A 23,703-nucleotide genomic window follows, 5' to 3' on the forward strand; every position below is an offset into this window, starting at 1 on the left:
TCAAGAGTGGAACGCGACAGCGTTCCCGTCGACACGCCAAGGGGTGTAAGACAATGGGCTACGGCGCAGCGACTACGCGCCCCGCATAGGACGTGGTGAGCGTCGAGCAACGCAGCGTTCGGCGCGGCAACGAAATGTGCGCCTGAGCAAGCGACGCACGCCTGAGCCTTAGAAACAGCTCGTTTCTAAGGCAACACCGCATTCACTAGAGGCGCTTTTGTACCGCTTTGAAGCATCGAACTCGTGGCTCAGTGGAGACGACTTCCGGCCACCGAGCGTGACGGACGTGTGCTTCATGGGCTCCCAAGGAGCGGCTTTAGCGGCCCAGCCGGGTCGCGGTATCAGGAGCACTGAAATGCCTGCCCAGGATTATGAAATGGTTGTCCCGCATCTGCCATCAGGTTCGAGTGTTTTGAACACAGTATTTCTGCATGGTGATGTCACCGCCAGGCCATATCGCGTCGAGCATTTTCGCGACGCCCTAGCGCGTCTGTCTTTGCTGCCGGATGTGGTTGCCCTTGGGGCATATCAGATGAACCACCTGTGGGCCGTTACTTTCAACAGCGAAGGAGCGAAGGCAAAGATTCTGCAGGCCGAAGCTTTCAATGTGAAAGACCACCGCTGCGTGGTTATTGACCCGACCAACCGAGGCGTCAGGCTGAAGCTGTTTTGGCTGCTCCACGGTGTGCAAGACGACGACGTGCGCGTGGCATTAGCAGCGTTCGGAAAAGTGACCGAAATAACCCGCGATAAATGGAAGATTAAAGGCTGTGTCGACAAGGCTTCAACAACACGGTCGGTTACACTGAAACTGAAGGTGGGTGTTACCATCGAGGACTTGCCCCATCAGTTGCGCGTTGGTGAGGACGTTGCTCTCGTCCATGTTCCTGGTAGGGCTCCGCTCTGCCTTCGGTGCCGTGGAAAAGGACATATACGCCGTGAGTGTCGGGTGCCACGCTGCGGGCTATGCCGGCGTTTCGGCCACGATGAGAGTCAGTGCGTGCGTAGCTACGCTAATGTTGCGGGCCAGACACGAAGTGACGAAGCGGCCGAACACATCATGGATGAAGCAGACGCGGTCGAAGCAACCCGCGGAAGTGGGGGAGATGATGCTATCAAGGAGTCAACATCCAAGGAAACCGCACCCGCACCCCTTGCCAGCCAAGCCGGTAAGGACCAAACCCAGCCGGCCGTCGCATCAAAGCCAGCGTTCCTTCCGGAAAAAGCGGATAGCGTGACTGCTGTAAGCCTGGTTACGACTGGGCAGCAGGGCGACAAACAGGAAGACGCCGATACCGAGATGCCCGCAGCGTCAAGTGTACCAGTGAAGCGGGCTCACGAGGATTCGGATAATCAGGAACCGAGATTGGTCGGGGAACGCGGCGAGGAGCCTCCGCCGAAGGCACCTTCAACGCGCCGCGGACCTTTCAAGCCCAAACCGAAATTGCCACCGGAAAGCAGTACTGCGTCTGCTCTCCCTCCGCCTTAGCGGAGGCTTCTTTTGCCACAACGGTTGCAGCCCGGTCTTTGATCGGGTCAGTACTAAGCTCAAATGCCTTAATGGATGTGGATTCACCCTGTTTGATGTGTGAGTAGACTGATCGGCGTCACCATTTTGCTTAGATGGCTACCAACCTCACGTCCAGCCTACGTGTTGCTACGCTTAATGTAAGGGGCCTGTCGGCGCGTAGAAGGCAACTGCAACTGAGCCGCCTTCTGCTAGAAAATGAAATAGATTTGCTCGCGGTTCAGGAAACTAAAATTGAAGACGAGGAACAAACAGACAGAATGGTAGCGGTCTATCGTAGCAGATACAGCGTTTGCGTATGTCATGCTGTTGGAAGAGCGGGTGGTTGCGTTATTTTTTTAAGAAATGGTGTTGGGGCTGTCGATACTGTGTTCTCGTGTGAAAGTGGGCGTCTAGTAATGTGTGATTTTGAATCTAATGGAGTGGCTTGGAGAGCTGTGTGTGTATACGCTCCGAATGCAATTGCTGAAAGGGAGAGTTTCTTCCGACAGGTGAAGCCTGTCCTGCTTACTGAAAGGCGGGTGATCTTGCTTGGTGATTTCAATTGCGTCTGTAGACCAGAGGATAGGACAACAAACCGTTCCTTTCGAGATCGGAGCGCCGAGTTACTTTCCGAAATTGTAGGTGAGCACGACCTTGAAGATGTAGGCTTGATATCGACGCATGAAGACCAGGCAATGTACACTCACTTTCAGGCAGGCAGTCATGCTAGATTGGACCGTATATATGTTCCTGTCGAATGTTCGCTGTTATGTTCTGACTACCAGACGATGGTTACAATCGGTACGAAGAGAATAGCTGTGAAATTTAATTGGGACTTGTGGAAGTTTAATGATAAATTACTGGAAGATGAAGAGTACGTGACTAAAGTCAAGGATTATATAGCGAACATGCTGCGAAGTAACTCCGGAAGTTTTATGCAAGTATGGGAGCAGTTCAAATGTGATATTAAAATAGCCGCTATTAATAGATCATGTGTGCTCCGGCGAAAAGAAAAACAACGAGTTAAAGAGCTGCAGAGTGCCCTAGATTTTATGCTAAGTACGGAGTGCTACGAGCCGGGATTGTTCACAAAAGAAATTAAAGAGACTAAAACTAAGCTTGAGGCAATAGACGAAGAAATGTACCGTGGCGCAGTGATAAGGGCGCGTAACGAGAATCTGTGGTCCGGAGAGACGCCTACCAAACGCGCGCTCAGTGATGAAAAAAGGCACGCTTTGTCGAAAGAGATAACTGAAATATGCTATCAAAACGAAATCACAAATCGAAGAGAAATAATCAAGCAGGCATTTGTCGAACATTACACAGATATTTTCAGCCTTAATACTCCGGACACTGACTACTTCAGAACAGAATTCCTATCGCTGATGCCGAGATTAGAGGATGACCTTGTGCACGCTCTAGAAGCCAGTATTACGGCTGAGGAAATTGAATCAGCGATTCTGGAGCTTAGTTCAAACAAGTCGCCTGGGCCAGACGGTCTCGGTGCATCTCTATATAAAGCCTTTAGAACAGAAATGGCAGTCGCACTTGAAAGGCTGATTAGCGAATTCTATGAAATGAAAGCAAGTCCTCCATCCTTCCGAGCGTCCCACGTAGTACTAATTCCTAAAACGAATGATCCGATTAAGTTACAGTCTGTTGAATCTTACCGTCCCATCAGTCTAACAAACGTGGACTATAAGATATTCATGAAGATTTTAGCTCGACGCCTTCAAAGTGCTATTAAGTCACTTGTAGGGCCACATCAGACATGCGGCATAAAAGGCAGGTCAATCTTTACCAATGTTCACACAGCTAGAACTGTCCTTGAATGCTGTGACGGAATGTATGGGCGCGTGGCCATGTTGCAATTAGATCTACACAAGGCGTTCGATAAAGTCATACACGAAGTTCTGTTCTTGATCCTAGACCATATCAATGTTGGAACTGTTATTACAGAAGGTGTTAAAATGATGTACAATGGTTGTATAGCGAAGCTGATAATTAATAGGCAGTTAAGTGATGGTATTCCTGTGCTGTCGTCTGTGAGACAAGGCTGTCCTTTATCCCCCCCTGCTTTTCGCTCTCTACCTCGAGCCCTTTTGTTTGCGGCTGCTGAAGAGCCCAAACATTCGGGGTTACACTTTTCATAAAACTGAAGTTCGAGTTTTAGCATATGCTGATGATGTAGCAGTGTTTTGTACGGACTATGACAGTGTTAAAGCAGTTGTACAAGAGGCTGTAGAATATTGTACTGCAAGTGGAAGTGCTATTAACTGGAAGAAGTGTCTTGGTTTTTGGCATGGGAATTGGCAATACAAGCCCGAGACTTTTTGTAACATGCAATGGACGGTAACTCCAGGCACCTACTTAGGTGTCCCCCTCGAACATTATCGAGATAGCAAAGAATATTGGGACAATGAAGTAGTGCGAATGAAAACCCACACCGGCAAATGGGGAGGGCATAAATTTTCAATGTTTGCAAGAGCCACAGTGTGTAACTTGTTTTTAGTAGCGAAAATCTTTTATGTGATGCAAGCGTTGTATCTGACGAGGATGTCTGTGCAAAAGCTACATAGAGTATTTGCGATGTTCATTTGGGCCTCAACATGGGAACGTACAAGTCGTAGTAATCTGTTCCATAGAGTGTTGAATGGGGGGCTGGGGTTGTCACATTTGTTCCTCAAACAGATTGTAAGCAGGTTTATTTTTTTGCGTGATCAAAAGGATGCTTTTCTGAGAACAATGATTCAAGCTAGACTGCGTGATTCATTGCCTGATTATGTAGTGTCGTCCATGTATGCGGGGCCAACGCCTCTGAGTGCTTTTTTGCGTGAAGTGGTCGAGTCTTTTCGAATACTAAAAGCAAGATTTTCTAGTGAATACCTGGCCGTTGTTACTAGTAAGAAGTTGTACAAAGATCTTTTTGATGTATTCTTGCCTGTACCGTTGTACCGTACAGTATTTATTTTAGGTTCAGAACGAGATGTTCTTAAGAGAGTTAAACGAATGCCGGTAAGAGCTTCTGTTAAATCTTTCTTTTTTCAACTACATACAGGCACTCTCCCAGTGAAACCGTGGCTGCAAAGCAAAGGTATTTTTGTACCTTGGTCTGTGAATTGCTTTATATGCAAAAAACCGGAGACGATTGAGCATATCTTTTTGGACTGTCATGACGCAGTGTTTTTGTGGGATATTCTAAAACGTAGCCTTAAAAAGGAATTGCCCTTAAGTGCTTTCGGAATACGCTTCCTGCCATGCGCGGAACCAGAGGGAGTGCCTGTTGAACTGTTAATGCTTCTGTGCATGCACAGTGTGTGGCGAACGCGTATGGATATTAGACACGAGCGCATTGTTCAGGCCCCAGCCCATGAATATTTCATTGAAAGTGTGTTATATACACGCGAATTTTTCTGTGCACTGAGTGATCCTCCTGATTGGCTAAGTGCTTTGGACAAAGTGACTAGCCTACATCGTTCTTATCACACCACACTGATCCGGCATTGACTAGTTGTTTTTTTATGGCCATGTAATACTCACATTGTATTTTCTTTTGCCAAGCCGGTTTAAAAAAAAAAAAGAAAAAAAAAACTCGTGGCTCAGTGGTAGCGTCTCCGTCTCACACTCCGGAGACCCTGGTTCGATTCCCACCCAGCCCATCTTGCAAGATGTTTTTTATTCATGAAGTGCCTGCTGGGATTTATCGCTCACGGCCGACACCGACGCCGACGACACCGGCTTTTCTGCGACACGAGCTCCTTAACGCTGTCGCATTAAAAGAGTGTGATCGCGTGTTCGCTCGCCTCGCGCCCGCCCTTTCCAGCCAGGTCAGGCTCGGCAGTCAGATAGGGAGGCTGCGCTTGGTTCGTTCTGCTGAAGAGCAGGCTGCGTTGAACGACGGCAGTGGGAGCGGGCCGTGTATCGTGCGTTCGGCCAATGCGTTCCTGAACACCGCCAGGAACTCGCTCGAGAAAGGGCTCGTCGTCGACGTGCCGACCTCGCCGCGAGGGAGCGCGAAGCCGAGACGTTACGACAACGAAGAGCCGCGGATCCCGAGCTTCCCTTGCACCCCTCCTTCACAGTAGTGGAAGGGCGGTCAATTTCTTTGTTTTTTGTTTCATACTTCGCAGCTGGTGTATGCTCGTCAAAGATGAATACGAGCTGAAAGTAGGCTCTGTTTTTTTCTTTCTTTCTACAGTGGCAAGCTCGATTCCTTAACATACACTGACAACTCATCCGTTGAAAGACACGATATATATAAAGTACGATGACTGGAACCTCACGCAAGGTACGCCCGATCGATCATCAATAATAAACGGTGCCTGATAAGTGAAGCACTTTCCCCGTGCTTTAAGCAACCAATGAGTATGATTCGAGCTGTCGAATTTGTTAATATAGTAAATTACATTCACTGGGCCAACCATCGCTTTCAAAGTGAAAGCTATCCCCTTCTAGCTACTGTTCCACTGCATCTACTCCGGATTGACGAAACGGCTTGAAATTACGTTTCCATGTTCCTCAACTCCCAGTTAATGAGATTGCGTAACGCCGTACGCAGACCTATAGGTTACTTTGCAAGACACACCCGACATTTTATTAATAATTTCGCAACTTTTGATTATGGCGAAATTAATTTTACTTCGTAAGGCGTAGAGCGTGGAAGGCTACAGATGGTCATGATCACTTTCAAGCGTACCTTCTGCCGTGAGGCACATGCTTCATCATGAAAATGCATGACAACGAGCTCCGCTCTACTTATAGTTCTAAAATAATAATTGTTGGCTTTTACGTGCAATACCACGACATGATTATGAAGAACGTCGTAGTGGGGGACTCCGAAGTAATTTTGACCACCTGGGGTTCTCTAGCGTGCACCCAATGCCCGCGGTTCACGGGCTTTTTTGCATTTCGCCCCCATCGAAATGCGGCCGGGATTCGATCCTGTGCCCTTGGCTTAGCAGCGCAACGCCAAAGCCACTATGCCACCACAGGACTAACAGAACCAAGTTTCCAACCTCTCCGTACGTATAGCACTCAGGTGAGTATAGCAACACACACACACACACACACACACACACACACACACACACACACACACACACACACACACACACACACACACACACACACACACACAAATAAAGATAGCAGCTGCGAGTCCATAATCACACAAATGAGAACCAGGCAATAACCAGCGTTCAACGGCTAACACACACCAGCGATTTTTCGACCGCACACATGCGCGATGTTGGGGGCGATTGGCAGCGATCTTAGCGTGGACAATCTCAACAGTGCGCGAGAAATGGTGGTGATATGTTGGGTTTGTGTTGGCTATACAACGAACTGTTTTTGTGTGATTTCAGTGCACACTGGTTTCAATGCTTTCTGTGCTCTCTGCTTTCAATGTGTGCTTTGGTTTTCATTTAACACTTTCAGCGTTGACATTCTCGTATGGATATGACTTTCTTATACCCTGCCTGCTTGTTTCGTACATACATCGGTTTATCGCTGCCTGTCAGACGCTTACAGTCACGCCGAATGAGGCTTTGGCAAACCTGGCTCCGTATTCACAAAAAGTCTCACGCTAGAACTGTTCGCAGGAGTGAATTCCAGCCAATCCTTACGCTGGACACATAACTAACGAAGGCGGCCTGCCAACGGCAAAGCGCAAAACGAGCAGCTTTGTCAATGCAGCCCCTGATTCTTCCACCTTTCTTTTTTGAAGCATGCAATAATAATAATAATAATAATAATAATAATAATAATAATAATAATAATGTAAGTTTATATAAGAGCGCATGCCCTCCAGCTCTTGAGTACGCCTCCGTCGTTTGGGGCACACTTATAGGCCAAGTTGTTCTCGAAAGTGTGCAAAAAAGTTCACATCTGTATTCAAACATCGATTCTGTCAAAAGCCTTCCATATCCATAAAGCCGACAGACACTCACGTTACCCACCCTCACCTGTAGATGCAACAAATCGGATGTTCTTTTTCTTCACAAGTTATTACATGGAAAAACCTGCTGCTCGCACTTGCTTTCTATAATGTGCGCTTTTACATTCCGCAGAAAGGCACAAGGAAACAGCGCGCCTTTCAGCCTTCCGATTTTTGTGACCCTCTATCTAGAGTGCAGGCGACATATAACGCCCATTCAGAGTGCCTGGATATCTTCATGCCTAATTTTAATATATTCCTGAAAGGAGTAGCAGAGGAATTTCAATAACTGAACAAAAACTCTCATATCTGGTACGTGTTCCGTCCATTTCGTAATCCTTTTCTGTTTTCTCCACTTTTGCTTTGTATTCACCTCGTGTACACGTTTTATGCTCTGTTAAAATCTGTATTCGCCAAATTTGTGGGTGTGCGTGCGTGCGTGCGTGCGTGCACTGTTTTTCCTGTGCATTGCTTTGCCGAGTGCGCCAGCACCAAAACCCTCGAGGTTGCTCCTGGCCACTTTAATAAACAAATTTGATTGATTGATTGATTGATTGATTGATTGATTGACTGATTGATTGATTGATTGATTGATTGATTGATTGATTGATTGATTGATTGATTGATTGATTGATTGAGTGATTGCGTGGATATCGAATCTGTCTGCTCGACTGCTGCGGTGGAGAAGTGCAAACGGTCGCAGGCTTTTTTCTTTTTTTTTTCGCTGTTCCCTTCTCTGTGCATAAGCACTGTCCATCAGCAGCTGTACTCTCTGACGAGAATCGCACCAGCGAGTGCTTCAGGCGCCCCTCTCTGCCTTGGGGCCCAGATGGAATCCTGGCCGCCATATAATTGTCAAAGGATACGGCAGTATCTTCGTACCTGTACTGACATCAATCTCTACTTTGTATTATACTTCCACTTTTCCACATGATTGAAAAACCGGTCGCATTCTTCCAGTCTAAATAAGGCGCAATAAACGGATGTCGTAAACTATCGGCCGATTTCTCTTCTCCCCGCCATTTCCAAGCTCTTCGAATGAATGAGAGCAGCATTTCGGGCAAGTTGGTAATCCATTACTCAAATGATATGGCGCAACAAAAAACAACACGGACGTAAGAGAAGACGACACAATTCAAATAGCATTTTCACAGACCATGTGCAGAATAAGTTCGAAAATGTATATAGACATCGTTTTCTCGCCTACTGCACCAACAACATTGAACAGTTTGAATAATTATCCTACACTTCCGTCACCTATAGCTGCAGACGTAGTCGCACTGAAGTCTTTTTTTTTTTTTTTACAAAATCGTTCATGGAATTATAACATGCACGAATCTATTAACTTTATGTTTAACTACGGGTTCCGCAGAAGACTATCAGGGAACACGTGACCCTTCCACATCCTCTTTCAGCAGACATGCACTCGGCTGTTCAAAGAATGCAAAGTCAACGCAACTGTTATTTCCTCCATCGTGATGTCTTTCAAAACGTGTCGTCTTCTGTCTGTTCCGAGCTTCACACTTCTTTGTGAGCCCTCTCTCTAGTTGCACTTCTCTTCCCCCTTGCAGAAATAGATTTAGATACCATATAGACTGACCATTCTGTGGATCTGTCCATAAACCTACAACAAAAGATACCGATAAAAAGTGTAAGGCAATGCTATAAAGAGTCTATACAGACTTTATAATAATTTTTATATAGACATTAAATAAAGGCTAATCAATATAAAGTGCGAAATTTTAAGAGGAAGCCTTAGCTCGGGCCTAACTCCGACGCGGCCTATTCAAATACATGTAAAACGCAAAAACGTTCTTGTGAGATAACCCCTGGACAGATTTTAATGAAATTTGTTGCATTTGAAAGAGAAAGCTAAATTCTAGTGACTGTTGGAAGCGGAATTTCGATTTAGGGCTTGAATTTTCTTAAAACGATTTTCAAATATTTGACCGTTCGAAAAAAATAGAAGCACGAAGTTTACAAATTTATAGCTCTGCATCAAGAACTGATATCGCGGTTCTGTAAACGGCATCCATTAGATCATTCAAAGCGGACAAATTCAGTATGTCATTTTACATCTTACGTGAATTTGTTACATTGGTTACAAGGGTTTTGCAAAAGTTGTATTTCCCTATTAATAATATTTTTTTTTATATTCATGTGTAACATATCAATTTTGTCCGCTTTAGATGTACTATTATATGCAATTCACAGAATTGTATTATCATATTTAGTTGTTGAGTTACAGAGTTGTAAACTTGATAGTTTCGTTTTCTGAAAATTTTCGATTTTTGCCAATTTTTAATAAAACATTAACAACCTAACTGAAAAATTCGAAACCAACAGTCACTACATTTTAAGTTTTTCTTTTAAATGCAGAAAGCCTCGTCAAATTTGGTGCAATGGTTGCCGAGAAAAACGAATTCTCCTTTTACATGTATTTAGATTGGAGCACTCGAGCTAAAGCTACCTCTTATGTCCTTCGACCGTCTGTATACCAGCCTATAGGATTTAATCTATAGATAAAATCACTAGAAAGTGCAATGCCATAATTGTCTATAGACTGTCTATAGAATACTCTATAAAATTTGTTTATAGCAGTCTATAAAATTTACATACTCGCTATTGAACTTAAGACAAACGTGAGCGGACTTTCTAGAGACCGGATAAATGCATTTTTGCAAGGGCCGTATTCTCGTGTCTCCATTTCCTACACCTACTCTATTATTAACCGCTGATATTGAAGCTTTTACAAATGTTTGTGTCACATATATACGTGTTTCTGACAATAAACTACAGTTGTTAGCCTGCGCTTGTAGCGTGTTTCTTTCTCGTCCCTTGTTTTTCTTTTTTCGCGCTATCTTCCACCAGTACGGAATACCAACTTGCCCAGCATTGGATACACTTTCATGTACTCATGTACTCTTAATTTTGCGTTATAGCTGCATCGTTGCTCATTATGCAACTGTTTATCTTGTTCTTTCTTGTTTTTCGTTCTAATTTTTTATCCCATATTTTCTAGTTGTAGCTGTTTTAACCTTTTTGTTTGTTTCGTTGTGCGGCAGTATTTAGACCTCCGGTTGCTCCTGGTCGCACATTATTATTATTATTATTATTATTATTATTATTATTATTATTATTATTATTATTATTATTATTATTATTATTATTATTATTATTATTATATAATATTATTTGCGCTCGGTGGCATCACCTTAACACGGATACAAACATGGTAAGTCGTTGCAAGTGAGTAGGCATAAGAGGTTGAACGTCGCGACAGAAAGGGATACACAGTAAGCGAAGCACGGTGCTCGGAGGCGAGACGCGGCGGACGCCGGGCCGCTAAAGTTACGCGGGCTGCACAAGCACAACACCCCAAGACGCTCTGCAGAAACGCACAAACAGATGTGGGAGGGTCGGCGAGCTCACGTAGGGACGAGCGATGTCACCAACGATTCTACCTCGACATCTGCGATATCGCTATTTTTCCGACTTCACCTATCTTCATACTTCTCCGTACACTCTCCCGCTAGCTAAACTTCGCGCTCCAAGTGGTCAGGTACACGTTTGCGTGACAGCAGCTCCCCAAGCTCCCCAGAGGTGCCCATCTCACAACTGCACATATATCGCTCGCCAGTTCAGGAAAAAATAAACGAGGGGGGGAGGGGGGGGGGGTGCCCAAACGGTCGTGGCTAACCGCTTCCGATGGAAGCAGTCGCCCCACGCGGCCGATGGCCGGACGATTCAGAGGACTCGAGTGTCCCGAGAACCATTGGCCGCAGTGGCATTATCTACACAGGAGCAACGACTGCAACGACACCGACGCGGTTTGTCGCCGCGGCCAACACCAAGCGCTGTTCCGTCACCAGGGCCGCGTGGCATTTCGCTTCGAGAAGTGGTCGCTTGTGGAATGCTGATAGACGCACTTCTCGCGCCGTTTGGGCACCCCCCATACTGAGACGCTCCCTGCAAGTTGCAGGCAGCGCTCATCAGGGCCCGTATTCTCAAAAAGCGCTTAGGCTAGAATTTTTTGAAAGAGCAAATTCCACACAATCCTGATGCTGAACACATCATTAGCGCAGGCGGCCGGCACTTGCGAACGAAAAACACCACCTCCAGACACGCTGCCCATTCGAGAGGCCCTCAAAAGCCGGACGCCCAACCAGCAGTTCCACGTGGGCGCGCGTGCGTCGAAAAGAAACGACGGCTGCAGCACATTTAGTACAACACGGCTGTAGCATCCGCAAGATTTCGTGATTGCTTTCCCGTCTACAAGGCGCAACCCGAATTTGCTCAAATACTGGCGCAGGACTACACGGCTTGAGCACAAGCATTTCACAACTCTTCAAATGCAAAAAAAAATGACTGCGCCTGCACGTGTCGACATCTTAAAGAATCGACGATTTAGAAATGACACGCTGGATAAATACGTCTACGTTGTTATGATTGGCATTCTGCCTTCGTCCCAGCGAGTGGCCGGTACGTATCAACGTGTACCTCAACATCAGCTGACCTACAAGTAACACGGAAAGAGGCCGGGAAGGTGACTTACCGTGGCTCGTAACACAAGTCAGTTTGCACGCGGCAATTCATCATTGCTGTAATATAACGATTTGAATGTATTCAAGCGCCCACAAACCATCGTACACGGCTACTGCTTGATTTCTAACAGTGCGCCGAATCCCATGCAGCTGCACGGTACAAAAACAAAAAAAGACACTAGACACATCGCTATAGCAACACTTCTGAAGGTGCCACATGCAGCTCAATGAAATAATCGTACGGTATATCGACTATAAAACTGTATAAGCACTATTTATGTGCTTGCGACCACTAATCACAATGACGATGACGTGCAGAGCACAAAGCTGTCTACAGGCGTCAGTCACGAAGACTGTTGTTGGCGCCGCGTTAGGCTACAGCACATTCAAAACGCCACGATTATAGCGGTTGCAGCGAAGTATACTGAGCCTTTCCGCGGGCTGTCTGCGTTAAAGGACGGCCCCGTTAGGCTTAGCTGGAGCGCAGCGAGTGGGAGCGCTCACATGACTTGTTGTCGGTGATGTGGGAGCTGGCCGAGGAGGGTGATCGCGCTCCGCTTGGTGGAGGCCGCCTGCCACGCGACATGGGCCCGAGACCAGGCTTTCTGTCTACGGCAGCCAGGGCTGCGACTGGATCGGACCGGCGCGAGAGCCTCTGGTCCGAACCGGCGACCACGCTCGGTCTGGGCCGCCGCTACGCGCGCCCCACGGCGAACCCTGGGATTTGCGGGCGCGCCACAAGCGATCAGTGGTGCGACGAGGCCGTGTAGGGGCGGCGCCTTTCCTGCTGCCTCGAAACGGCAAACGGGCCCCGTGTCATGGTCCGTGGCTCAGACGGTTTAAAGCCGAATCAGATGGATAGGAATCGAGTCACTCGTGCAACTTGCGGGAAGCGTCCGACGCATGCAGACGCCCATGAAACCGGCGCATGCCTCTGCGTGGTGGGTCCGCGACGGACATCAGGTGCACCCCAGTCATGGCAACGGCTCATTTAGATCGGCAACAGCGCCGCATTCACATCGCAGTGATAGACCGCCTCATGTGCGACGCGAGCAAGCTTAGCTTTCGATCGCCAGAGATCGGCCGCAAAGAGGGCTCACGTCGCCAGCGAAGCGAACCGGCCGTAGGCAAGTGCACGCCTCAGGCGCGGCCCATTTACATGCCAGACAGGCCACGTGAGGAAACGCATGCCGAGCTGTTGACGTAATCATCTGTTGGGAGAAGAATTTAGCGTTTATAGACAATCGGCACACGGGCGCTTCATATAAAAGGCAGGAATATGGCAGGAAATATGGAAGTCTTAATGCAACACCTCGCCATCTCCTACAAGGGGTGAGTGCCCTTTCAAACTAGTATGACATATACAAAGCCAGGAGGACACGATACGGGGCACGTATGCAATAGACATGCTGGGTGCGCCACAACTGCGCTGAATTTATAGCAGGGAAACGAGGAGCGCGGACTGAGCGCCAATCGACAATCTTCAAGCATGGGTAATTTTAGTTTCTGGGGTTTTTTTCCAGGGCAAAAGGAATGGCGCCGCCCAACTGCGAAGATTCCCCGATGCCATCCCAAAAAATGAAGCTAATAACTAACCGTATCTTTCAGCAGTCTGCGCGTTCATTAGTAAGAATAAGGAGTACGGTTGCGCTACGCGTAATACCTCTGTTGAAACGAATTAACAACTTTGATCTTACCGTTCAATGACTAAACTGCTGTTATACTCAGCGGTATGGGAAGGGAAATGTTTTTTTCACCCAACATCTGTTCATTGATAGAACACCACAGTGTCAGTCACTTTCAGCCTCCACGCACGTATCTTCTGACGATTCCTCGTTTCTGTTCCCGTGTTTCCCATAAAGCTTCATAAAATGGCAACCAAAGGCAACTGTGGTGCTATGGCGTCTACGGGAGCTGCAAGCCGCGCGGAATTCAGCCAGCATGGCAATTATGAGAAGTGTGCATGGATTTGCCTAAACTTTCTGCTTTAAACGGCTTCATGATTTTACACACAAAATGACCATATTCAAGAACGTACAGCGTTATAAATATTTGTTAAACATTATTAAAATTGTCCGACGGCAGAATATGAAGACAGGATTACTAGCACAGAAGCCCGATATTGAAACCATCACACCACGGACGCACAAGCAAGCGGAACCACTGCGATTAGTAGCCATTATGCGTGTTCGCAGAGCCTTATTACCTTCTGCATTTAAAGGAAGCGTAGATTGCCTTAAAATTTAGGCCAATAAAAAAAAATTATGAGGTTTTACGTGCCAAAACCACTTTCTGATTATGATGCACGCCGTAGTGGAGGACTCCGGAAATTTCGACCACCTGGGGTACTTTAACGTGCACCTAAATCTATGTACCACGGGTGTTTTCGCATTTCGCCCCAATCGAAATGCGGCCGCCGTGGCCGGAATTCGATCCCGCGACCTCGTGCCCAGCAGCCCAACACCATAGCCACTGAGCAACCACGGCGGGTCAGGCTAATGAAGGCAAATAAAGCGTAATAAATGAAGTCGCAATTAAGAGCGTCTGAAGAACAAGCACGAAGACAAATCCATGCACTAACCACCATTCCCATGGTGGCTGAACGATCGCAGAGCCACAGTTCCCTCTAGCGACTATTGTGCGAAGCCACGCTGTTTCCACATGAACCCGCGCCTATATCACAGTGAAAGAAAAAAAAATACTCTAAGCCAATGCGGTTTCATTTCGGCACTGGCATCGCAACAAAGCATGACATTCTCTCGGCGTTCTAATCCAGCTCAATTCCTTGCTTATGAAATTGATGGCACATTACTAGAGCACGTAACCTCCTGTAAGCACCTTGGTGTGCACATAACGTATGACCTTTCATGGCATATACTCACATTTATTATATCATTAACAATGCTAACCGTGCACTAGAATACCTACGTCACAATCTTGCTGAAGCACCAGGCCATCTAAAATTATTATTATATCAAACGCTAATTTGATCTAAACTCGAGTATGCGTCTGCTGTCTGGAATCCGGGCTGACTTAACCTTGTAGATGCAATTGAGCCTGTTCACAATCGTTCGGTTCGCTTTATTTTACCAAACCACTCCCGTACTGCCAGTGTTTCGCTGATGAAATATAATCTTGGCCTTCCGCGCTTGCTCTAAGAAGAAAACATTCACGTCTTTGTCTTTCATCAAATTTTTCTTCTTGGACGAGTCACGGGAAACGTGAACATGTATCACAACCATCGTACGTGTCATACCGCACTGATCACCAGCATAAGTCGCCATTCCTTTTTGCCATACTAACCTGTTTCACGATTTACTTGTGCCCAAAACTATAGCTCAGAATGGAACCACCTTCCCAGTGCCGTCTCCAGCGTTGAAGACGCGCAGTCATTGAAGGCCGCCGCCGTTGAACACTCCTCAGAATAACCTGCGCTGCTATCTGTTAGCTTAAATGTTTTTTTTTTATTTCACATGTACAGTAATGTTGTTTGCGGTATTGTCGTTCAAGGCTTCTGGTATTGCAATAAATAAATAAATAAATAAATAAATAAATAAATAAATAAATATAACGATTGATGGATGGTGGAAAGGCTCCCCGTTACGTGTTTTTCGTTGCCGCTGATGTTGCAGTTTCTCTATGTGCCCCACTTTCGACCGCCTACTTCGCAAGGATTACGACTTCTCCGTCACAGCCCTAACCAGAACGGCTGGCGATAAGCACGGCGCAGAAAATGCACGACCAGCAGAAAGGTTTTCATACTGCGACGAGCGTTTGCTCTGCATAGTACTTTGGCCCCTGCTGTCAATCTTACCCGTTCCCTTTTCTTTGCTGTCTTTCCTCAGTGCTCGAACGTTATTCTTCCCGCAGATCGTTATACAGCTCCTAGCATTTCGATTACAGTGAGGGATTTCCCACGACGTGAGAACGAGGCACCTGTACAGAGTTGGTAGATACCCCGCTGGCGCTCGAGTGCGCCGGAGAGAGCTACGCGCTAAGATTGCGACGTAGGAATCACGATCCCTACGTACAGACAGCAGCTGCTTATAGGTACTTTCGGGCAAAAATAAAGCACGAAGCCAAGCGCAACTGAGTTATCGGCAGCTGCAGCAACGCAGCGTAGTCCCGCTGTTCAACGTAAGCACTTCAGTGACGGTGGGCACCCGCAGTGCTTTGAATACAGCCGAAACAAGCATCGCAGAATATTGTTTCTCTTTCCATCGTGCGCTTTACAATCGAGCATGGCCCCAGCTGGCTTAAGACTTTTTGAACATACAAACAATCTGCCGCTCTCGCAGCGGCATCTGCCCTCCTGCAGCGACCACACGGCCGTGTGCTATGGGCGCTTCAAGTATCGCTACTCGCGCAATGCTGAGACACGATGAAAGACAGCTCGACACAGCGCTGAACCGGCCACTCAGGTTTCCCTCTATTGCACCCCTCGATTAAGTGCGGAACAGGTAATGAAAACAAGGCGCAGAGGCGTGTCGGGCTTTTGCTTCTGTGCTACACAGCGCTGCCTCGGCATCTTCATCCAGTGAAGCAGCTAGCCCACCCGCGCGTGGCCTCCAGAAAGAAGTCGCTTTTGCAGCCCCGAGTCGCCATGGGGGAGACGAAAAGACGCTTTTACGGGCGCTCTATGACATGCGAGCACACCCCATGCAGAATTTCGCTCCTCATAATGGTGGTCTGTGCAATCGAGACCTCCGGTACATTCTCACTCATTTGCAGTTGCTTCGAAAAGCCCAAAATCAAGGCACAACACAAAGCAGCAAAAAAATAAAATAAAATAAAAACAAAGAGGATGGAGGGAGTGGGGAGGAAGATTTGCTCAGGGTTTTTTCGAAATGGTGCTTTTGATGTCAGAGAGTTTGCCGAGCGAGGGTCTAGCTGCCTGAACATTATATGGCAATACAAGATCGAAGCATCGCTTTGTAGCGCTTCCAAAATGAGGTCCGGACGCCAACACATTACAGAAGTTTGAAGGATCACGACGAGCGAAAAACGTGGGAGACATGCCGCTACGCTGCATACGCTGTACGCGTAGTTTTGTAGTAGGAAAGACATGCGATACTTTTTCTTTCTTCTACTTCTTTTTTTTTCTTTCTTTTTAGCAGAGAGGACGACAGCTGTCTAAATGCAAGCTAAAGTAAAAAAAAAAGAATCGACCGAAAAGAAGGATTGCTGTGACGGCGGGAATACTTTTTGACGACGAGTTTTCCAGCCCGAGAGCGAAAAGCGATGTGCGAAACTTGGCAAGAGAAAACATCCACTTGCGAAACACCCCCCGCTCGCGATCGTGGTGCGGGAAGCACCCAAGCATGCCGGAGCTCAATCGAATCTCGGGTCGGATTTTCTCCCTTCTGACGTCACGGACGCTGCGACACCGCGTCACTGATGACGTCGGGAGCCAGCGGAACCTGCGCCGCGGTGCGCACACCCGTCGCCCTCTCGCCCCAACGCTTCTTCTCCGCCTCAGCCACTCCGGATAAAACCGGCCGTTCGCTTCGAGTCTGCGCTCTGTCGTCGACCGCCTGGCGACCGGGGGAGAGTTCGCGTTTAGTTTCCTTCTTTCTTTCTGAAGGGCTGCTTTCCCTTCCTTCCTTCCTTTCTTTCTTTCTTTCTTTCTTTGTTTCTCAGTTTTCATTTCTATTTTATTTCTTTATTTTTCTTTTCGCGCGCGCCATTTGTGAGATGACGCGTGTCAACACTTTCGGGAGGCTGCAGTAGTCGGCACTGGAAAAAAAGAATTCAGATGGAAAAAGATGCTAGGACAAGGGGATCTCCCCTGCAATACTGCAGAAAAAAAAAAAAAGAAGTTGGGTTATTGTTTTGCGCGCTGCAAACTGCGGGACCACGGTGCGGCTACACCAGAAAAGTATTAAAGAGCTTCCTCGCTGACACATTGACCTTCAAATATTGTAAAATGATGTTGCTGAAATTATTTGTGCTCATTTACTTCACTAGTTTCGAGACGTATACGGCTATAACAACAGAGCGCAGGGCAATGTGCTAAAGAAAGGTTTTTGCAATCAATCATACAGGAACAAGCAAACCATACAAATAATGCAAGTTAATTGTGTGAGGAGTGCCCAAACGTAGCATACTTCTAAACGATTCAAGCAGAGTGGTTTCCAGTGAATCGGAAGCGATAAATACTTTTATATATCAAATCCAAGCGGAAAAGAATAAAGAGAAAGATATAAAACGACTGTGAACAAGTCAAATGTAATTTAGGCAGGTTAGTGCGGCCAGTTAAGAGGCGTAATTGTCGCAACAGCCATGGTAGTTAGCAACTGCTTCAGACTGTTTTCAAAGGAACAGTCTGGAGCCCTGCCCCCACCCCCCGCCCTTAGCAAAAATAGTTGCGAAAGAAACAGATCTTTTTTTTAAGTGCTATCACAGAGAAGCCTTTATCTTTCTTTTTCCAACATCGAAAGCCCTCAGACAGCCTTAGGTACAGCATGCAGAGTGTTCGATATAATTGTGCTTAAAACGCAAGCGCTTTAAATGTGAAATCGCCTTTCATACTTCGAACCGTACAAGCACGTTGTGCTAACAAGTGTATTGAAAGAGATAAGATCATGGAAGGGTGTTAGTGTTTCAAAGGGCCCAAGATTGCAACATAAGAAAGCAGAGCAAGAAATACAAAACACGTTTCCCCCGAACCATGAGAAAAAAACGCAATTAAGTCTAACAACACATAACTGGGTCTCCAATGTTGCGCGTCGGAAAGGCCTATCCTGCACGCGGCACTGCCACGTCTTTCAACACAAGTGCAGGCTTGCGCAGCAGCTGAGAGCACGCGACTATATATTGCTCGCTGAAGAATAAAAACAGCTGTAAAAAGAAATGCGTATAGACAGAATAAGGGAACCCACGTCGTTATCCCTGGCGCAAACAATGCGTTCGTCGTGCTGAAGAGGCAAGCGGTTATCGCCGCGCGTCCAAGTGCACGGGCGCACAGCCGCGCATACAGCGAGCGTTCGCATCGAAGGGATGCGATTACATCCTCCCTGGCACAATCGCGCACTGCGGAGGGGTCGCGCCAGCTGATCGAACGATCCATTATGAGCGAGGCGAGAGCGCCGAGCCGTTCCACAATGCCCCTTCCCCAAACGAGGGAAAGAAGGGAGGCGAAGGGCGCATTGTGTCGCGCTATCTGGCTCGTCCAGACGACGCAGAACGGGCACACACGTAGGCTTCGTGAAAGACGGTCATTTGCGTAGCCGCCCGCTCGGCGCGATCAATCAGCGCGGCACGTGGCGTCACCGCACGAGGTGCCATGAGCCGCAGTTATTTTCACGTGTCCAGGAGGAGGGCGACTCGATTTAGTTCGCATTGTGAGCGGCGCCTTATAGAGGGTCACTACATATAGAAACACTTAATCAGTTCTGACTGATAAAGCAATCTCTTGAGAACACCATTGCCGCTAATTTCGCTATAATACGGGGATTACTAGATGAGACAATCAAGGTCAGAATTCTTTTTTTTTTTATTTGCACCGTAACCCCGACGTCGGGACGTTAGTGTGATGTCACGAATTTCAAGCTTTCTTTTTTTTTCTTATTTATTTATTTGTACATGGGTCGCATTGGCACAGTAAAATTTCTCGAAACGTGCCGTGTTCAGACTTTGGTGCAACAAAATCTGGTCAATCTTTACCGACAAAGAATTAACTAGATGCTAGCAGATGCCGTTACGGCGGCCCTAACTTCAAAACCATTCAGTCACCTCTAGTGTCACCATTCAGCCCTTCCTCTAGTGCCGGTTTTAGCTTACTACTACGCGTCTTCTCGCGGTAAGAGTGATGTTTTTGGTATTGTAGAATGATGACTTGCTAATAGGGGTGAAGTAATTTTTCTGTACAGTGTACCTTAAAGACTAGCACTGCAAATCGCCCATCTAGCCTAGTGTCCATGTCTCATGAGTAGAGTGCACTGAGCTTTTAACGAACTCGACTGGGACACAGCGTGTCCTTTGTGTTCGCTCAAGCTTCCGTGTTGCGCTGACAACGTTTCACTTTTCGCAACCTTGCGCCAGTGTCGTCTGGCCAAGCCCGGCTCATCAGCCGCGCGGACGTGTTTAACTGGCAGAAATAACTTGGTGACTCACTTGTAGCTGCAAGCACGCGGCTTAATAATATTACGTGGATCGAAAACGTGCACATTCATCGCCTTTCCCGTACGATGCGCCACGCAGGATCCCGCTTAAGTGGCAAATGGTCGCGACCAGTCCTTAATAGCGTGCCTGCTTTCCTTTAGAGTCGTCAGGGTCAGAAACACACAATACGCAATGGGGCATCCGGCTGACACAGGATGCATACCTAAATTATAGCTGCCGACCTACGAACTCTACAATTCGTAAAATCACACGGGAGGAAGTTGGCACGCATTTCTCAAAGCTTCCCCGAGCACGTCGTTTCAGGGACACATAGGCACTTTAGAAACGAGCTTTTAACTCAGACGCAGCGCACCGAGCAGCTACAAACACGGAACACCAAATAATGACAAGCAACAATTTGGTTCTACATCACAGTGAATTTTTCAGAGCTTATACGCTGCTGCCGATTTCACTTCGGGAACTGCGTGTACAAACTTGCTCGAAGCAAGTGTTCCTCTTGCATCCTTTGGCCATCAGAAGAATTGAAACGGAAGTTAACGAAATAAAGCGTTTTCTGAAACAAGATTATTTTTTCGTTAAACTGGACACAACATTCGTAAACCTTACGAAAAATTCGCAAGGGTTGGCAGGTATGCCTAGATGAGTACTGAAACATTTTCTCTCTGTTGTCATCGTGTGTTAAATGAATATGCAAAACCTCGAATCCTAAGCACACATACTGGCAGGCGTCAGACTGCCCCAAATAATATTTTTCCCTACAAACCAGTTTCAGATTCGACACACAGGACGCAATATGCCCAACGTCGTCACGATACACTGGCTCGTTCCACCCCACGATCGCTGAAGAAACATGCGCAGCACTCTCCCCAATTATTATCAGTTATTTATTTTCTAAGTAACGCCACGATACCTAGACTCATTGTTGCTCAAAGTCAGCACGTTTTGCTCTGCGCCGTCACGACGATAACGCCAGGTTCGGCCTCTCGGTCGAGGCCAGCATCGAATTAAATATCTTCGTGCCATGGTTCATACTCGCCAAGTGAAATCCTCCTTGCGGGTGACTTCTACCGCGCGGGAAACACGCGTCGGCACTCGTCAAGGGCGCCAGCCAGAGACGGCCATCAGCCGCGCGTCCAGATGACTTGCGCACATGCGCGCCCTCCAACAAGGGCGTCGAAATTCACCGCGCGCGACAGAAGCGTTACCTCGAGGTCCCGCGCAGAGAGGAGCGACAAAGCAGACAGGCCTGCAGCAGCGGCGGGACTCACAGGTGACGCGGCCGTCCCAAATAATGGTCGCGTCCCGCGGCGCGCAGTTCCGAGCCGACCTGCTGGAGTCGACGGAGTGCCGCCGTTCGATCTTGCCGCTAGCCAGCGTGGCCGCTGTCCCAGAACTGGCTGCACAACGGGCGCGCGAGAACGCGCTTCGCTCAGTGTCGACCAGAAACGCGTCGATACAGTGCGATTCGCCAAAAGCCTCGACATGCAGGGTTTTCTCCGTTCGAGTAGTACATAGTCACAGCGCTCGTTCTTCGTCGATTTTCGCCATGAGGGGAGGGGGCTCGAGATACGCCTCTCCTGTCCAGCGCATTCGGGTAAACGGCGCAATAGCCTGATAAAATTTTAGCCCAGGAATTTTAGAGGACTAGCAGACGGGCAGTGCCGCCTTTTATTCTCAGGAGTCGGGCGTCAAGCGAAGGAGTTACTAAAAACGACGGTGTAGGCAGGGTCCTTCAATACTTTTCGTGACAAGTGTTGGAGGACTCTGGTATAGGGCAAGATTGACGGAGGGTCATAAATCGACTGTGTGTACGGTCAATCGTAGATCTCATAGGAGACCTTCGTAATCGCAACGTGAAGCACGCCTTGTGATTTCGTGACCTTAACTGATGGCCATTCCAGCCGGCACACTGAGTCGTGGACCTGCATTGTCTTGCTCAGTTCAGCAGGTTGTTGTTTAGTGGCTCGAATGCTTCCAAGACAGTTTTTATTTCTTTTTAAGTTCTTAAAAGCATTTTCTTGCAACGCGTCGCGTGTACACTGAACACGCTGAAGTGGACGCGAGGATGAACACGCGCTTGCGTCGCTCGGTAAAGCAGCGACAAGTTAGAATTTATTTCCGTTCCGCGTGAACCCAGCTGCTTCATGCAGCCGCATTTGACTAGGACGCATGCACTGGGGCTCCTGCAAAGCTGCCAGCGATTCCAAAATGTGGGCATGACAACGCTCCCTTCTTCAGTGTGCAGTGCAGTGTGGGGCACCAGCAGAGAGCTGGAAGCGCACCCCCCGTAGTCTCCGGAGGACGCGTCGCTCAGGCGGAGACGTACACGCTTTCGTGTTTTGACAGGCACGCAGCACTCTGCGAGACAGCGCTCACTGAAAACACGAGGCGGCTAATCAGAACCTACGCAGCGTTGCAGGTTGCCACAATGCATGTCGTATAGCAGATACCGCGTATGGCGCACATCGCGGCGTAAGGAGGAAAACGGGGCTAAGCTGTAGGTGCCTCACGCCAAAACGGCACCGCACGGTTTCACGTCCTCCCCCTCTGCTTTGTTTCTCTCGCCACTGCTGCACCAATGCCTCCCGATGTTCCAACGCTGTGTGGTACAACAGGCGCGGCTTATGGCGGGACTATAATATCGGTGGCCCATCTCCACACACGTTAAAGTTTCAAAACGACTCATGCTCTCAACACGCCAGTAGGTCTTTATGGCAGTCACACACGACGTCAACAGTGGCCTATAGAAAGGTTAATGACGTTAAAGCTGGCGCACAATTATTGTCAGAAATTTTCCAATTGTACACATAAGAGCTTATATATGGCTCGGCATTAGGGCACGCAAGCTAGGCCTAAATTAACTAATACAGACAAGTTAAACAACAACAACAAAAAAAGAACGAGGAGACACTGCACGAGCAGAACTGCACACATACACTCTCGCAACTCCCAGGCACAACTATCCGTCCGCAAATGGGCGCCACATTTGCAAGCTATCAGGAAACGAATCCTACCTCCGATGATCGGCCACGTCATCTGCGCAGGTTGCACAGCGTTTCCAGCGGCTTAGCAGCGTCTGTGCCAGCACAGAGGCACCCTGCCAGGGTGCTCAACTCGTTCCAAGGTCTTCGGTACCGCGCGACACAGCGCGAAAGCTTTCCGCGAGCGTATACTCGCTATAGCTCGGAGTTCGCTTCAACGGTGGTCTCGCGGGGCAACGGTTAAACGCGAACGCCGCGACCAACGCGGCCAGCACACGCAGCGCACGGTGCCGCGGCGGCAGCTACCCGAGGCGATTGCCAAAGGGCGCGGGACGCTTTGCGACAAAACGCCCCGAAAAGCGTCATAGTCAAAAGACTCGCGCCTGCTCGGTTCCACGAGTTAAGTGCAGAATGGCAGAGACGGCGAGATGTGGTTTTCTCCTGGAGAGATGTTAGCGAGAGACGGTTGAAGCTTCGTGGAGGCACAGTCACGTCGTCGAAACGAGTATCTACAACTCTTTCCTTCGCCTAGAAATATTGTCAGACAGAAAGAACTGCCTGTAATACTTTCCGTTGGCACATAGCGAAATCAGGCGTATACAGTGTCGC

At 47.9% G+C, this 23,703-nt stretch overlaps 2 protein-coding genes across 6 annotated transcripts in view; one reads left to right on the plus strand and one right to left on the minus strand.

Annotated features, from left to right (window-relative positions):
- Positions 1-23,703, minus strand: part of Pka-C1 (Protein kinase, cAMP-dependent, catalytic subunit 1) — a 443,650-nt gene that overhangs the window by 115,154 nt on the left and 304,793 nt on the right. The window contains exons 2-3 of one of the 5 annotated variants that reach the window (XM_050186154.3): positions 21,382-21,510; positions 12,494-12,706 (exon numbers count right to left, since the gene is read on the minus strand). The exons of 3 other annotated variants lie outside the window; for them this stretch is intronic. In XM_050186154.3, the coding sequence (XP_050042111.1) occupies positions 12,494-12,575 (82 nt within the window). In that variant the 5' untranslated portion in view covers positions 12,576-12,706; positions 21,382-21,510. The remainder of the gene's footprint in view (positions 1-12,493; positions 12,707-21,381; positions 21,511-23,703) is intronic. One more of the 5 variants, XM_055075498.2, reaches the window with a different exon arrangement.
- Positions 260-1,498, plus strand: LOC126539881 (uncharacterized). Its single transcript, XM_050186693.3, has one exon. It carries the CDS (start codon positions 296-298, stop codon positions 1,487-1,489), a length of 1,194 nt encoding a protein of 397 aa, XP_050042650.2. The 5' UTR covers positions 260-295; the 3' UTR covers positions 1,490-1,498.

Source organism: Dermacentor andersoni, chromosome 11, assembly GCF_023375885.2.
Source record: "Dermacentor andersoni chromosome 11, qqDerAnde1_hic_scaffold, whole genome shotgun sequence".
NCBI lineage: Eukaryota > Metazoa > Arthropoda > Arachnida > Ixodida > Ixodidae > Dermacentor > Dermacentor andersoni.